At 44.7% G+C, this 14,399-nt stretch overlaps 1 protein-coding gene across 1 annotated transcript in view; it reads left to right on the top strand.

Annotated features, from left to right (window-relative positions):
- Positions 1–14,399, top strand: part of LOC109642028 (uncharacterized) — a 37,536-nt gene that overhangs the window by 11,779 nt on the left and 11,358 nt on the right. Inside the window, exons 3-4 of the mRNA XM_069523049.1 lie at positions 6,939–7,038; positions 13,646–13,763. Coding sequence (XP_069379150.1) covers positions 6,939–7,038; positions 13,646–13,763 — 218 coding nt within the window. The remainder of the gene's footprint in view (positions 1–6,938; positions 7,039–13,645; positions 13,764–14,399) is intronic.

The following is a 14,399-nucleotide window of genomic DNA, read 5'->3' as shown; positions in this document are numbered from 1 at the left end:
TTCTGATGGGGAAAGAATTCATTCGGCCGTCGCTCTCTGTCAGCCCACTTGGATTTGCAAATGATGAATATTGACTCAGAGGCAGGAGCTGGAAGCACACGTCTGACTTTAACAGTTCTAATCCCGCGTACAACCGACTGTTGGTTATCTGGATTCGTTTCTCTCACAGATGTTTTGTCATCTAGGATTCAAGCTTCACTGCCCAGATGTTGATTTTCATATCATAAAGCTTCCGCTATTCTTAAAAGCCAAACCTCGGAAATTAAGATTTTTCAAACCCTTTTCATCAGTGAAGCACAAATTCTGCAGCCAGTGAAAGTGGGACTCCGCCTCAGCCTCCACCGTCCTCTATTCCTGTCTTTTTTCCCTTTGTGCCTCTTTGCCGGCTGCTGCTGTTTGTCCCTCCATCCTCTCTCCAGGCGGTGATGAGGGGTGAACAACAGCGACAAGTGGGAGAATGAGAAATCAAGCCAGAGGAGGACAGAAGCAAATCAATAGATCATCATAGACAAAAGGGCCACCTGCTAGCCTGAAATGACAACGTGTCATCCCCGGCATAAAGGGAAGATGGAGACAAATCCCTCGCTGTCTTTAGGAGACAGAGACAGACGCCAGATACAGAAGATGATTTGTCATTGGCCGCCTCCGGCCTCCGATCGCAGAGCAGATTTCCAGAGCGGAAGCATATTTTGATTGGCCCTCCCAGGGTTCATAAAGCGGGACATGACTGATGGTGTTGCTGCCGTACATCCACAGCTGAGACGGATCCTTTCGACTCATTTACTCTGTAGTTGTTTGGAATTACCGCTGCGGTCTGAAAGTCGTACACTACAACTAATGTTATTACAGATCTAATTACGCAGTCGACTGAAAGGAAACTTCAGCAGACCTTTCTTGTATCTCTCCGGAGGAGTAATAGTAGTTTAGAAACTCGGTGGAGCTCCGTCCTTCAACTGAACAATTAGACTTTTATGTTATAAAACAAGATCCAACATCCTGGAGGTGGTTTGTACACGTACACATCTTATTCATGGAGTCAACCCTCGTGTTCTTTGAGGGACCAGTGAAGCGCTTCAATCAGGGATACGTGTTAACGCTGGTCAAGGAAGAATGATACGTTTTGATGCATATAATTGACTTTATAGAAATCTAACGTGATTAGTTTTCTGGTGCTGGTTGTGGATTGAGGAACTTTGTGGGGTTATTTGCGGAGGTAGACCTGCCTCAGTGCTGGATTACATTTATTTCCTGACATGTTCATAAAGAAAGGAATATTAAGTTTGTGTCTGTAAATTCTCTTTTTTTTTTTCTATTTTCGAATTTGACCTAAAACAGAACTCCTTATTTCCTCCTCGGGGCTGTAACACCCAGCCATGCCGGCGATGGCGAGTATACCCAGGATGGCGTTCTGTCACGTGACATGATTATTAGTCTGAGGTCAGAAACAACTAGTGGAGTTTGTCCCACTTTGGGAAACATGATCTGATTTGTCCTAATATGAAGAAGCAATAGATTCGTTGCCTCGGGGAGTCAGCTGCTGTGTCTCCTCAAACCCCAGCGGTGGACGACCCCTGAGAGACGTTTCCCTTAAATGTGTCACTTTATTAGTTTGACAGACTTAAGGCACATTATCCTGTTTTTAGCTGTGACGTCAGTGCGGCTTTAGAGAAGATGACGTGAGGTTGTTTGTTGGTCTGATCTCATCCAACTGTACCTGCAGAACATCTGGTGTCATTTATCTTTGGTCGGATGTTCACGCGAGAGATGATCAGTCCAAAGTGATGCTCGAGGCTCATTTGATGACAGTTCATCCCGGTACTCTGGTTTAAAGGATCCAAATCAGTGATATCAGTCTTTGGCTTGTGGGTCATGACACCACCTGCTGAACTTTCGAATCTCTGGATTCGAGGTTTGAGAGGAGGGTTTTCAATCAGAAGGAAAATCTGAGCAGGAAGTGAGACTTAGACACACAAAGGACGAGGCAGCAGAAAGGAGACGTGGGTTATTAACAGCGGAGGAGCGGGGGTGCCAGGGAAGATTCGAGGGATTTATTTATTTAATATTTTGGCTCATTGTCCTTTTTTTCCTTTCAGTTTGAGTGAAGTGAAACATACTTGGGCTGCACTCGTTAAAATAAATCATTAACCTCGAACAACAGTTCTGTCTTCAGGTGTGTTTCAACAGGGGATTATGGGAACGTTTTGTCATTTCCGACTCGCAGCTCATCAGCAGCTCTGGTTATCTTGCAGCCTAATGAATGCACAGGAATCCCTGACAATAATGAAGCGGTGGCGTTGGTGTAATGAGCCTCGGCCTCAACTGTTGTTCCGTCAGAACAGTTGCAGACTCTGACAATTCCTCCTCAACACACTGTAAACAACGTTTCACCGAGTGACTGTTTTAAAAAGTGAAATGACAGTTTCTCTTTCCGCTCAACTGTCGTCAGTTATTTCCGAGGTGAGACTCTGCATTGTTCCGGTGCAACATCCTAATTTAATAGACTATTTATTTTCAGAAGAGGCTCACGTTAAATAAAAGGCTGTGATGTGGCAGTGGAGCGGGAGCCGGGAGTTTCTGTTTGACTCGGTGCTGAAACAGAACGAACCACTATCTGCACATTAGGATGGACGACGTGTCTCCACTTCCTCCCGCTGTCCAGAAACGAAACCAAGACATCCTGGATATGAACGCAGCCGCCTGTTCAGAAGGGGTGGAGCCACAGTGTCATGGTGCTGCCGATACACACTGGACTAATCGAGTGTCGCTCTCAGCTGTCAATCATCATGTGCATTTTGACGGAGGAGGAAGGATCGATGTTCTGCAGTCAGCCAACAGGTGGCGATGAAGATGATTTGGCTTCTGTCTTGGGGAGCAGCCGCGTCCTCCATCGTCACATACAGTGAAAATAATGGGACATAAAATCAAATATGATCCCACTCTACTTAGTGTCTCCTCCTTCAGCTCCCTTCATCCACCTGTCTCCTCCTCAGCCTCCTCTTCTCATCCTCTTCACCCTCCTCTCGTCCTCCTCACCCTCCTCCTCTCATCCTCCTCACCCTCCTCTCGTCCTCCTCACCTTCCTCCTCTCGTCCTCCTCACTCTCCTCCTCTCGTCCTCCTCACCCTCCTCCTCTAGTCCTCCTCACCCTCCTCTTCTCGTCCTCTTCACCCTCCTCTCGTCCTCCTCACCCTCCTCCTCTAGTCCTCCTCACCTTCCTCCTCTCGTCCTCCTCACCCTCTTCTCGTCCTCATCACCCTCCTCTCGTCTACCTCACCTTCCTCCTCTCGTCCTCCTCACTCTCCTCCTCTCGTCCTCATCACCCTCCTCTCGTCCTCCTCACCCTCCTCCTCTAGTCCTCCTCACCCTCCTCTTCTCGTCCTCTTCACCCTCCTCACTCTCCTCACTCTCCTCTCGTCTACCTCACCTTCCTCCTCTCGTCCTCCTCACCCTCCTCTTCTAGTCCTCCTCACCCTTCTCTTCTCGTCCTCTTCACCCTCCTCACTCTCCTCTCGTCCTCCTCACCTTCCTCCTCTCGTCCTCCTCACTCTCCTCCTCTCACCCTCCTCACCCTCCTCCTCCACCTCCCTCGACACCCATAATAGAGTATTCATTACTGAAGACAGCCCAGTAAATGTCATCTTGCCCGGCCGTGCTGCAGACGTCCATGTGTAACTGAATATAACTTATTTATTTTCATAAGTCATTGCCTCTTAATTATAAATGACGTCGACTGCTTCCCCAAGAGGGTCCTGCTGCATGCTGGGATATTACCCATCCACGTAGTGTGTGTGTGTGTGTGTGTGTGTGTGTGTGTGTGTTTACGGAGACCTGTCATTCAAACACCTCTGATGACACCTCGTCACTGTCGAAGAAAACAGAAGCTAAATTTAGACGTTTTTGTGTGATTTGTTTTTGCTTTGTGCAGTTTTTGTGTGTTTTTGCTCAGCTCTGTTGGCTCAGGCAGTAAATGGAGCTGTCTGCAGCCTGTCAGTCCCCTCGTCCCCCTCGTCCCCCTCATCACAGACCTGGCAACCCCCTTAAGTGAATGATGGATTATTCCAGATTAACCCTTTCACCTCCCCGTCTTGCCTCGGTCATTAGAGCGGAGCTGTGCTTGGTGGGACATTTACACTTGACATTTCATGAGTCTCATACCCGGGGAGAAAGGAGACGCTGTATTTGACTCGTATGCATGTGTCTCCATTTGCACAAAATAAGAAATTTGACTCGAGTCAAGACACCGGGATCTTCCAGTCTGATGCAGGTGGTGCAGACTGAACACCTGTTGGAGGAAGCCAGAGTGTTTCTAACATTTATTGACTTAGATCTGCAGAATCAAACCGGATCCTTCCTGTTGTATCAGTCAGTTCTGTGACGGAGCTGAGGTGTGAATGTGTGAGTGAAGCAGATCAAGTGTTGAGTCGACCCTCCCTGGATAAATAAGGATTAAGACAGAATGCAGGGAGTCGTCTGTGTTTTGTTGGTCGGGAGTGTTTCTCTTCCCCTGTGAGGTTTTATTAGCTCAGCGTGGCTCTGCTTACTTTACTGAAGCAGCACAACGTAATCAACAAACAGCTCCGGGGGGATTTTCAGAAGGAAATTGGAAGCACAAAAGAAATACATCTGTATGCAGCAGTGTGTTTATCTAATGTGGGCGCTAAGGATCCCATATGCTCGTGTTGCAACTGCATTAACCTTTATTCTTACTGGGAAAACCGATTGAGTGCACAAAGTCTGTGATGCCAACGTCCCTGCAGGGCGAAGTGACTGGAATGCAGGAGCAGGAACAAGGCTTTGTTTTCCACGTGCTCAGTGTCAGAGGTGCAGGTTTTCATTCAGGCGCCGTTTGACCTTTCAGAAGTGGATATTCCACATTCTGCTCCTGGATTTAAAAAAAAAAATCTGGAACAATTTACCTTTAAAACGTCTTGGTGCTTGTCATCGTGACGTGAGAGAACTGCAGCAGCTCTTCCTGCACGCCTCTCTCCGCTGTTTGTGTTAATCCAGTAGTTTTTGCGTAATCCTGCTAAACAACTGGGTAAACAAATAATAAAACCTTGTCGGCGGAGGTAATGAAGATGAAGGAATCTGTGGGTCACACTCATTGAAGAGCTCAAACATCATCTCAGGACAACTGACGAGGAGAGAAGTGCAGTATCTGGTTTTATCAAGGCGTGTTTAAAAATGTTTATCTGCTAATGCTTCAATATAAAACAGGTCTTCTATTCATCTTTCTGTCAAAGCCTCAGTCGCTGCACCTTATTAAAAAGCTTTTACTGTAATTGTCTTGCTCTAAATACGTTCTATGCAGTTTTAAAAACCACGGCTCTCCGCTGCAGACATGCATCTGAGGTCAGCAGCACCAGGGGGCTGATGTGAGCGGCCGTGTTCTGGGTTTGGGCAAGATAATGTTTTAGCAAATTGAAATTCAGGCTTTGTTGCTTGACACTTAACCAAATACATTAAATGTTTGTTAAATGAATCCCACGACTGTGTCTGATAGTAAAAATGATGAGAGACGAGCAGCGTTCTGACATCACGAAGACTCACAGCTTAATGAATTCAGGTATTTTACCATCGAGGAACCACGTCCAGAGTATTTGGAAGCGAACCCTGCGTGTAATGTATTCATGGACGCGGCTCAATGATCACGTCCCTCACCTCATCTTCACCCCAAATCCACCGACGCTGCCCTCGCCTCCACCGACCCTCTTCACCAGACTGCGAGATTGAGAACACGGAGACGAACATATGCACACAACAACATCACTTACGCTCTCTCGGGCTCGTGCACGTTTCTGTCCGTGTGAAGACGGGGGCCTCTTGGGGCAGGTAATCAAACAGGGATTAGGCGGCTGGTGGTTTACGCTGATGTGTGTCAGTGAACAGGATTATTCATCGGCTTCACTTTCTGGACCCGGAGCCTACGTCCATTTTTCTATGCAGTTTATGATTGGGAGGACTGAGGGTCGAAAAATAAAAATTGAGAAACGGGCTTCAAGTTTTAAATGTGCAAACAGTCTGGGAATTAAAAAAATAAAAGAACAGGCACAGTAGATACAGAAATATAAGCAGATGTATTTGAAGTGCATTATACATTTTACAGCAATCATCTCTGACCCTGAATGAGATGAAGGAGACGATTATCTCTGCACCAGCTGATCTCTGCAGAACAACCAAATGTAGATCTGACATGACAGCGAATATGTTAAGTGTGGATCCATGCGTTCTCCGAGCAGCCGTCAGCGTGAGATGAGAAAACGTAATGAGACTCTGAAGTGGCCTCTTCCTGGTACAAACTGTTCCCTGTTTAACTCGGCAGCACTTTCTTGAAAATGAGCATCATTCAAAGATACGGGTCACAGTTTCCGTCTCCTCTCTCTGTGACCCAGAGTCTCTGACGAATTCACTGGCTGATGACAAAGAAATTTAACTGAGGCTCGATATGTTTCATAAAAAAAGAAAACTCAAGTATATAGAACCTGACTTAATAAAATATAAACATGAATGCGGATGCTTTCAACATTAAAATGAATTTCTGCCAAATCTTTATTGTGATTTAAAGGAACAAGTAATGTTCTGGAGAAAATTATCAGAAGCTCAGTATTTTGAGTATTTTGAGAATATTCTGCATAAAATCTTATGTCTTAGTGGAAATAACTTGGTTTCCATGCAGGTAGTTTATTCTCTTAACCACGGTTGGGTGTTTTACTCTTAGATTTATCTCCGTCATCTTTCCCGGTGGATGTTTGTCTATTTGTTGCATTATGAGTTTGAGATGAGATTTGTACTTTCACCTGTGGTTCAAACAATAACTGAGACGAGGCAGTGAAGCCTCAAGACGACAGAAACGAGGCCGAATGAAGAAATGAAGAAATGTGTGTGTTGTTTTAAAGATTAATTCTTCTTGTTTGTTTTTTTTTTTCCTTCGCACACAGACAAGTTTAACGCCTACGTGACGTTGAAGGTGCAGAATGTGAAGAGTACAACCATCACAGTCCGCGGGGATCAACCCTGCTGGGAACAAGACTTCATGTTGTGAGTATCACGTTGTCTGTTGTTGTTGTTGTTGTTGAATAGATTTATATAGAGAGATAATTCATCACTTGTTGGTATCTGAGTTTATGTTTGCTGATATGAAAAACTTTATTCTACAGAACAACAAATCTCATTGGGTTGTATTTGTGTTTTCCTTTTATTTAAAGTCATTTATGATCAACGTTATGATCAATTCATGTATAATAATAATAATAATATGATTCATATGGATCAATTACATTTCTTTTTCATAAAGGTTTCATAACAACATTGACACGTTGGAAATAGTTTGTATTTGACTTGAGTCGAATCTCGTGCTGTGGATTTAGTAGATTTGCATCTGAAGTGATAAGAGCCTCAGGTCTGACTCTTTGCTCTGTGTGTGTGTGTCTGTCTGTGTGTGTGTGTCTGTGTGTGTGTGTGTGTGTGTGTGTCGTTGCTCTCGGGCTCAGTGGTGTCACTGTGTTTGGCAGCGACAGCATGTACGTGCACCAGCCTCTTGACGTGTATTAAGACAAATGCAGAGATAAATGGGAGCTTCACAGAGTGTGTCAGCCCTGAGATGAATACCTGCCAGGTATCCGCTGCCGCCTGACTCGGCTTTAATGGGACTCAGTGAAATTGAAAGAGAGCCTCGGCCGCCCGTGGGACTCCGGTCTGGCTCGGCTGGTACAGGTCACTAAATGGAAATTTGTGGCTGGAGCAGGTCGGATGGATGGAAAGTGAAATTACATGCTGAGCCCAGATCGGTAGACGAGCCGGTGATAAATCTAATGAATTGTCCAGACTCAACCTGATTCCACGGAGGAGAAGAGGTCCAGATGTAGCTGATTAAGAAATCCCACTTCACTGGTTTCCACACACGAGGAAGTCTTTTTGGAGAAAGCTCCGTGCTAACATGGCTCAGATGGAGCGATGGTGGAAATCTGTTCTTCTGCAACATGTTTCCTGAAAACGCTTTTGACTTCTTTTGTTCGGTCGTTCACAGAAACATACGAAATGAGACGCGGCTCTTTTGCAGCTAAATGGACCCAGAGAGATTTTTGATTCAAGATTTCAGTTTCCCCCCCCTCTCTTCCTCTCCTCTTCCACTCCTCTCCTCTTCCTCTACTCCTTGTCTCCTCTTCCTCTCCTCTCTTCTTCCATCACTTCTCCCTCCTTGAAATAAGACCTTTGGACTCATATCAGAGTTCCTCTTCAGTAAATCACTTCCTGATATGACCACAATGGCTGAGAGAAGAAAAATGTTAATAATTATATACATCAGAACTCCAGGGCCTCGTCTGCTAAAGAGCTAATGAACTCCCGGGTCTCGTTAGCAGCAGTCGGAGCCGCTGGAGTGCAGCACTTTCACAGTTGGAGGTTTCCAGTAGAAATTGCAGCTGATTGTGAAAGTCTCAACCAGAGGACTGAGCTAGAAGAAGAATCCAGAGGCCGGAAACGTGTGCAGTTAATTTAAAAAGCCGGTAAATGCTTGGATGCATTTAATTTGCATGGATCTGGTGAACTCTCAAAACATTTATGAAAGTTTAACCCAATAAATCAGAGGATGATGACGACCTGCATGTAAGTGGGTGAACTCTGCAGCCAGCTCTCTGGATTCTACCTGCAGGTCATAAAACGTCGATGATAATTAATTCTTCTCAAGTCGTTCTCCATCTAAAGAAACTTCTCAAAGACGTCTTTAACTCTGTCTCCTCTGAGGCTCAACCACATCTGTCACATCTGTACTAGATGCAGCTGTGAACGTTACTGTAACTGAGTCTGTGCTGCATTCAGGGGCTCGAGGCAGAGTCAGTTTTCTAAGCTTCTTTGCATTGGATTACATGTTCTGTGAGAAGCCCCTGCTAATGCCTGCGTGTGGTCAGGTGAGCGGTGCTGTGGCGTGCTCATGTTGACCTGGATGGACACTGCGGAGTAAAGATAGCGTAGGAGACAGAGGCAGGGTGAAATATAAAATGTTCAAAAATATAAAATGTTCTTCAGCGTGAGTCGGAGTTGAGCTCGGACTGAGCCTTGGGCTTGTGTCACAGTCCGACTCTCCTGCTCAAACATCCAAAGAAAGCAGCTGCTGACGTTCTCTCCAGCTCCCCCCTGCTGATCACTCTGCCTCTTTCCCTCTGACTGTTAACCTTTGTGAAATCCTGAGTGTTCCAGCGAACCATTAAAACGGGTGGTGTTAACACACACGGCTTTAAAGTGTCTGCTCTCAACACGAAGTCTGTTTTTAGATGAATGAAAGAGAGGGTCGAAGCTTAATGGAGCATTTTCTGCATTCATAGAAAAACATGAGTCACAGCAACAAGAAGGTAGCACGACTCCGACCAACGACTCTTATACGTCCTCAGTGTTTTGGCCCGAAAATTATTCATGTATGTACAACGGAGAATGAAGTGGAGACGTATTCTCCATCTTTATATTTTCTAACTAAAACGTAGGAACGTGGATGTAGCCCGAGTCCGATGTCTCTGAATTTTTCTCTTTTCTTTCACAAACTAAATATTAAGCCCTTAAATTAAACTATAATTTCTAAAAAAGCCATTAATTGTCCTCCTTGAATAAATGAATAAGACGCCTTCATGCACATTAGCATTTTACCCCAAACACTTTTAAATTGAGTCAATTTCCTCTTTATAATGAAAATGCTTTTTTGTTAGAGAAAAATGTTTTAAATAATTAGCAGGAACCAAAAAAAAGAACCTTTTACCACATTTTCTGTGACAATGAAATTACAAAGACGGAAGAGTCGGAGACTAAAATGTACTTTTTTGATTTTTGACGGACAAATCAATACATTTGTTTTATTTTTTGTCATTTCTCCACAGCTGCTGCCTTTAATGGACGAATGATAAGACATGAGTAGAGAGAGTTGTTGGGAAAACATATAAGATGTGAATTATTACATCGTGAGAACATCTGCAGGAACATCTGCACTCACACGTTGACCCATGTCGACTCTCATCCCTTCGTCTCACTCAACTGTTGCATCCTGGCTTCGTCGATTCACGACTCATTCACTCCCACGCGTCGGGTGTGTACGTGTGTGTACAAGAATGGGATCAGCTGTACTTTTTTTTTTTTTTTTACACACGTGCAACACGTAACTACCGGCAGAGCTGTGCTTGTGTTCAAGTGTCTGGTGTTTAGAGGCCGTGCAGGTGATTCATCCGACAACAAAAAGAAAAACGTCCATCATCTGTGGAAGCGGCTGTAAAATGCTCATCCAGCCTTCGACCCGGATGAAGTGATTGGAAGTCTGAATGTTTTCATCAATCAGGCACGACCACGCCCATATCTGCTGTGTACGTTCATCTCACTTGCACGACGCACATTCATGTATTTTTGTGGGCGTGGCCTCGCCAACTTAACCTGGTTTCATTTGTGTCATCTGTTGCTGGAAGCCTCGTCTTTACCGCAGAGGCTTTTTTACAACCAGCGGCTCATCCTGGTTTTTCCCACAGAGTTATTTTTAAACCCTGAATCTCTTCTTAAGGCCTGATTGTCACATTATTGTCATCATGCAGCATCTCTCCGCTCATCATCTGCTGCCTCTTATTCTTACTCCCATCACTGTGTGTGTTGTGTGTTGTGTGTGTTGTGTGTGGGTGTGGGTGTGTGTTGTGTGTGTGTGTGTGTGGTGTGTGTTGATTGATGGCTTGCTTGGCTGGAGAGATAAGGGGATAAGCAGTTGACGGTTGATCCCTCTACACTCGGGGTCAACAGACCTCACATGCTCGTCTCTGTTCGTACAGATTCAATCTCGTCTCTGTCTCTTTCTTCCTTTCTTTCTTATTTTCTTTCTCTCTCTCTCTCTCTTTCGTTGCAGACCTGGTGTTTCTATCTTTCCTCCTCACTCGTTCTCTCTCTCTCTCTCTCTCTCTGTTTGTCTCACCACTGACCTCACATGCTACCGAAGGATTAAATCTTTGACCCGATCATGTCGCAGGTCATCAGCTTTCTCTCTCTGCGTTTTCTGTCTCACCTCTCTGCTGGATATAATAATAGCTTTATTTATTAATTGCATCTTTAAAACAAGGTTTACAAAGTGTCTTGACAGACAAAGCAGACAAAGGGGTAATCACAGTTATGCATTCACACTGTTTAAAACAGTTAATGAGTAAAAGCAGTAAAAAGCAAATAAGTACAAATAAAAAGAATGAAAGCAAAGACAAAAACACGACATTAATGGGTCCTTCTCTGTCTGTGACTGTTTATTCTCCCAGTTTACGACAGAGAGAATGTTTTCTCTTCTCTCGTCATCTTTCTGCCCGACAGCTTCTCCGGTGATTGAGGTCACAGTCGGCTCTTTTCTTCCAATTCTCTGTCAATTAAGTTGTGTTTAAGTTTAAAAAATGGTGACCTTCTTCCTTCGCTGCACACGAACCTCTGTTAGTCTTTATCGAGTCACTGTAACAGGAATGATTCACTGCATCCGCCCCCTGTGCTCTTATTTACACATCTGGATTTAGAGGAAAACAGGTTGGATGCTTATGTTCAGGTGAACCTCAGAGCAACATATGAACCATAGCTGATACAGAACTACATGTGAAAAACATCTAAAACAAAGAAAACAGGTCAATCTTCATTTTTCACTTCCATCTTTTTTGTAACCGTTGGTTTTGTTAAGAATCTTTGAAAATGAAATAATCTCTCATGTCAAAAAGACCAAAGACTTTATGGACTCCGGGTGATTGATGGCCGTCCAGTGGGTGCAGGTGGGCGGGCAGTATCCATGAGCTCCCAGTCAGGCTCCACCCACTGCTCCTCCAAATATGGTTTCTTCTGGTTTCCAAACAGCCGCTCACAAACCATGTCGGCTGCCACTTGGACCAGTCTGACGCGTGTTATTTAAAGAGCATCGGTTTAATAAATAATGCCGCGCGACAGAGAATCATGATGTGACAATGTTGGGTGTGTTTTAAACTGCGTTCTACCACCGTGTGGAAGCAGGAGAGGTGTCGGTCAGCAGTGTCTGTGTCAAGCTTTTCAATGTTAAAAGCCGTTTTTTTCCAAACAGTGACTTCATCTGTCGGCTGCCCCCCATTCCTCCCTCTCAGTCCGTGATTTCCACAAAGCCTTGTGCTGAGCTATCGCCTCCTTCTCTTTGTCCTCGCCTTCATTTCTTTTTTCAATTTCTCTCCCTTCTCTTAAACACCACGGGACAGAATGTAGGTGTGCGGGGACGCTTTGGTCCGATTGTGGCGTCTGAACGATGAAAATACTCCATTTCCCTCCCTGCTACAACAAACGATCCCCTCAATAATGGATGGGCTGTGATGGAGGGCATGGCCGAGTTGGATGTAAAGCTACAGGAACACACATGCACACATCTGGTCTATGAGTCAGAGACGGGTTGGAGACAGGCTGCACAGAGGACGACGTCAGACCTATTTCTAATCCTATTTGAGATTTTATGTTTCATGGTTTCAATATAATAATCTCTTGGATTGACGGTGTCGTTAATACAGCGTGTATGACTGTCATGTTACTTAATGTAAACACAGAGAGCTCTGAAATGACACAGAGAGCTGTAATGGAGAAATCAGATGTTGTGTTGCCCCGTGAGAGGCGTTTAATCTGCTTTGTAGGATTTTTAATGGTGATCAGAAAAAACTGTTGATAAGTATTTTCATTCCATCATCCATTCCATTCAGTGGATATGTGCTCGAGCTGAATTCTGTGTCCAGAACACAGTGAATTCAGATGCAGGTGATGGCTCATGATGCCTCAGCCTCACGGTGTAATGCCAGCTGGCTTCTCTGGCCTCTGCTCCCAAGTCACTTTTCCTAATCTAACAATCTGTGCTGGCACAATATGAACTTATTCTAAAGATATTTAGAAGACTTCAGTCTCACACCGACCTGTGAACAAGCAAACATTTGAATGAAGATGGTTTGTGCTAATCGTACTAACATCATGATAATGACTCGATGTGTTCAGCTGGCTGACTTCTTCAGTTGGTGGCAAGTAGCTGCAGTGCACACACACACACACACACACACACACACACACACACACACACACACACACACATCCCACCCACCCTCCTCTTTCTATCATCCCAGCTGGGAGGTGTCACCAGAGATGACTGACAGCCAAACTGAGGCGATATGAATATGAATGGATCAGTGAATATGAATATGCAGATGAGGAGACAGTTGTGTTCTCTTCTCTGTCAGAAAATGTCGGCTGCCATCCTTCACCCTCACTGCTTTACGATCGGCCCACTGTCTGACCTGTCAGCAGGGAAAGGTGGAGACGGATTTGATGTGTCAAGGCCGCAGTGCAACCCTGTATTAAACACCACACTGTTCAATGTGATAATCGACTTTATGTGACGTTTTAAACGTGTTGAGCCGCAGCATCCTAACGAATAAGGCAAGAAACATGTAACTACCCTGAAAGTGTAGCTGAGACAATGTGGGTTCAGGAGAGAATGAAACTTGAATTACTTCAGAATTAAGTCCAAACAAACGTGATGGATTCGGTGCAGACTTTAAGCTGGGCCTCGGTGGAGGTTTGAGCTCGACTGAGTGACGCTCATGTTAATCACTTTAATGACGTTTATGTTTCTAATGCAGTTATGTGTGTTTGTGTGTTTCCACAGTGAGATCAATCACCTGGAGTCGGGTCTGGTGGTGGAGCTGTGGAACAAAGGTTTGATCTGGGACACGATGATCGGCACAGCGCTGATTCCGCTGGACAGCATTCAACAGTCTGACGAGGTAACACACCTCACACACCTCCAGCACACACACACACACACACACCCTTATTAGTTCATGTACACACACAAATACACAACGGGCTTAAAGTGATAAACACAAGATGTTGTTCCTGAGCTTAGAAACGTATTTATTATCATTGGAAGCAGAGATGATGTCGTCTTTGCCCGCCCTCACTGTTTGTTAAAAATAAACAGAATAAAATAAATAAATCTTTATGTACAGAACAGACTGTGCTGCTTAGGCTGCTTGAGCTGACGACAACCCATTCAATAAACACACTTACACACAAACTCCACGTCCACCCACCGGTTCTTATTAAAGCATCTTTACCTGTCGGCTGAAGTCTGGAGAAGCAGTTTCCAGCTGCAGAGACTCGTCGTCTAGATCTCATTACTTTTTTCTGGAAAGTTTTAAAGTGATGCAGCAGCGTCTGTGTCGTCATCAATAATTCAGCCACAAGTGTTTGGCCTCTCCAGACGATTGTACGCTCGCTGCCATTTTTACACTGTCACAGTTGTTCCTGGCATCTTCACCTCTTCATCTTTGGTTCTCATCAAGTAAATATTCGTCTTTGTCCCTTCCCTCGTGTCCTCTCTCTTTCTTTTTGTCTCTATTCCCTTCTCACTCCTTCAG

The sequence above is a fragment of the Paralichthys olivaceus genome, chromosome 4, assembly GCF_024713975.1.
Source record: "Paralichthys olivaceus isolate ysfri-2021 chromosome 4, ASM2471397v2, whole genome shotgun sequence".
NCBI lineage: Eukaryota > Metazoa > Chordata > Actinopteri > Pleuronectiformes > Paralichthyidae > Paralichthys > Paralichthys olivaceus.
The sequence above is the reverse complement of the archived record's forward strand: the minus strand, read 5'-3'. Positions and strand labels throughout refer to the sequence as shown.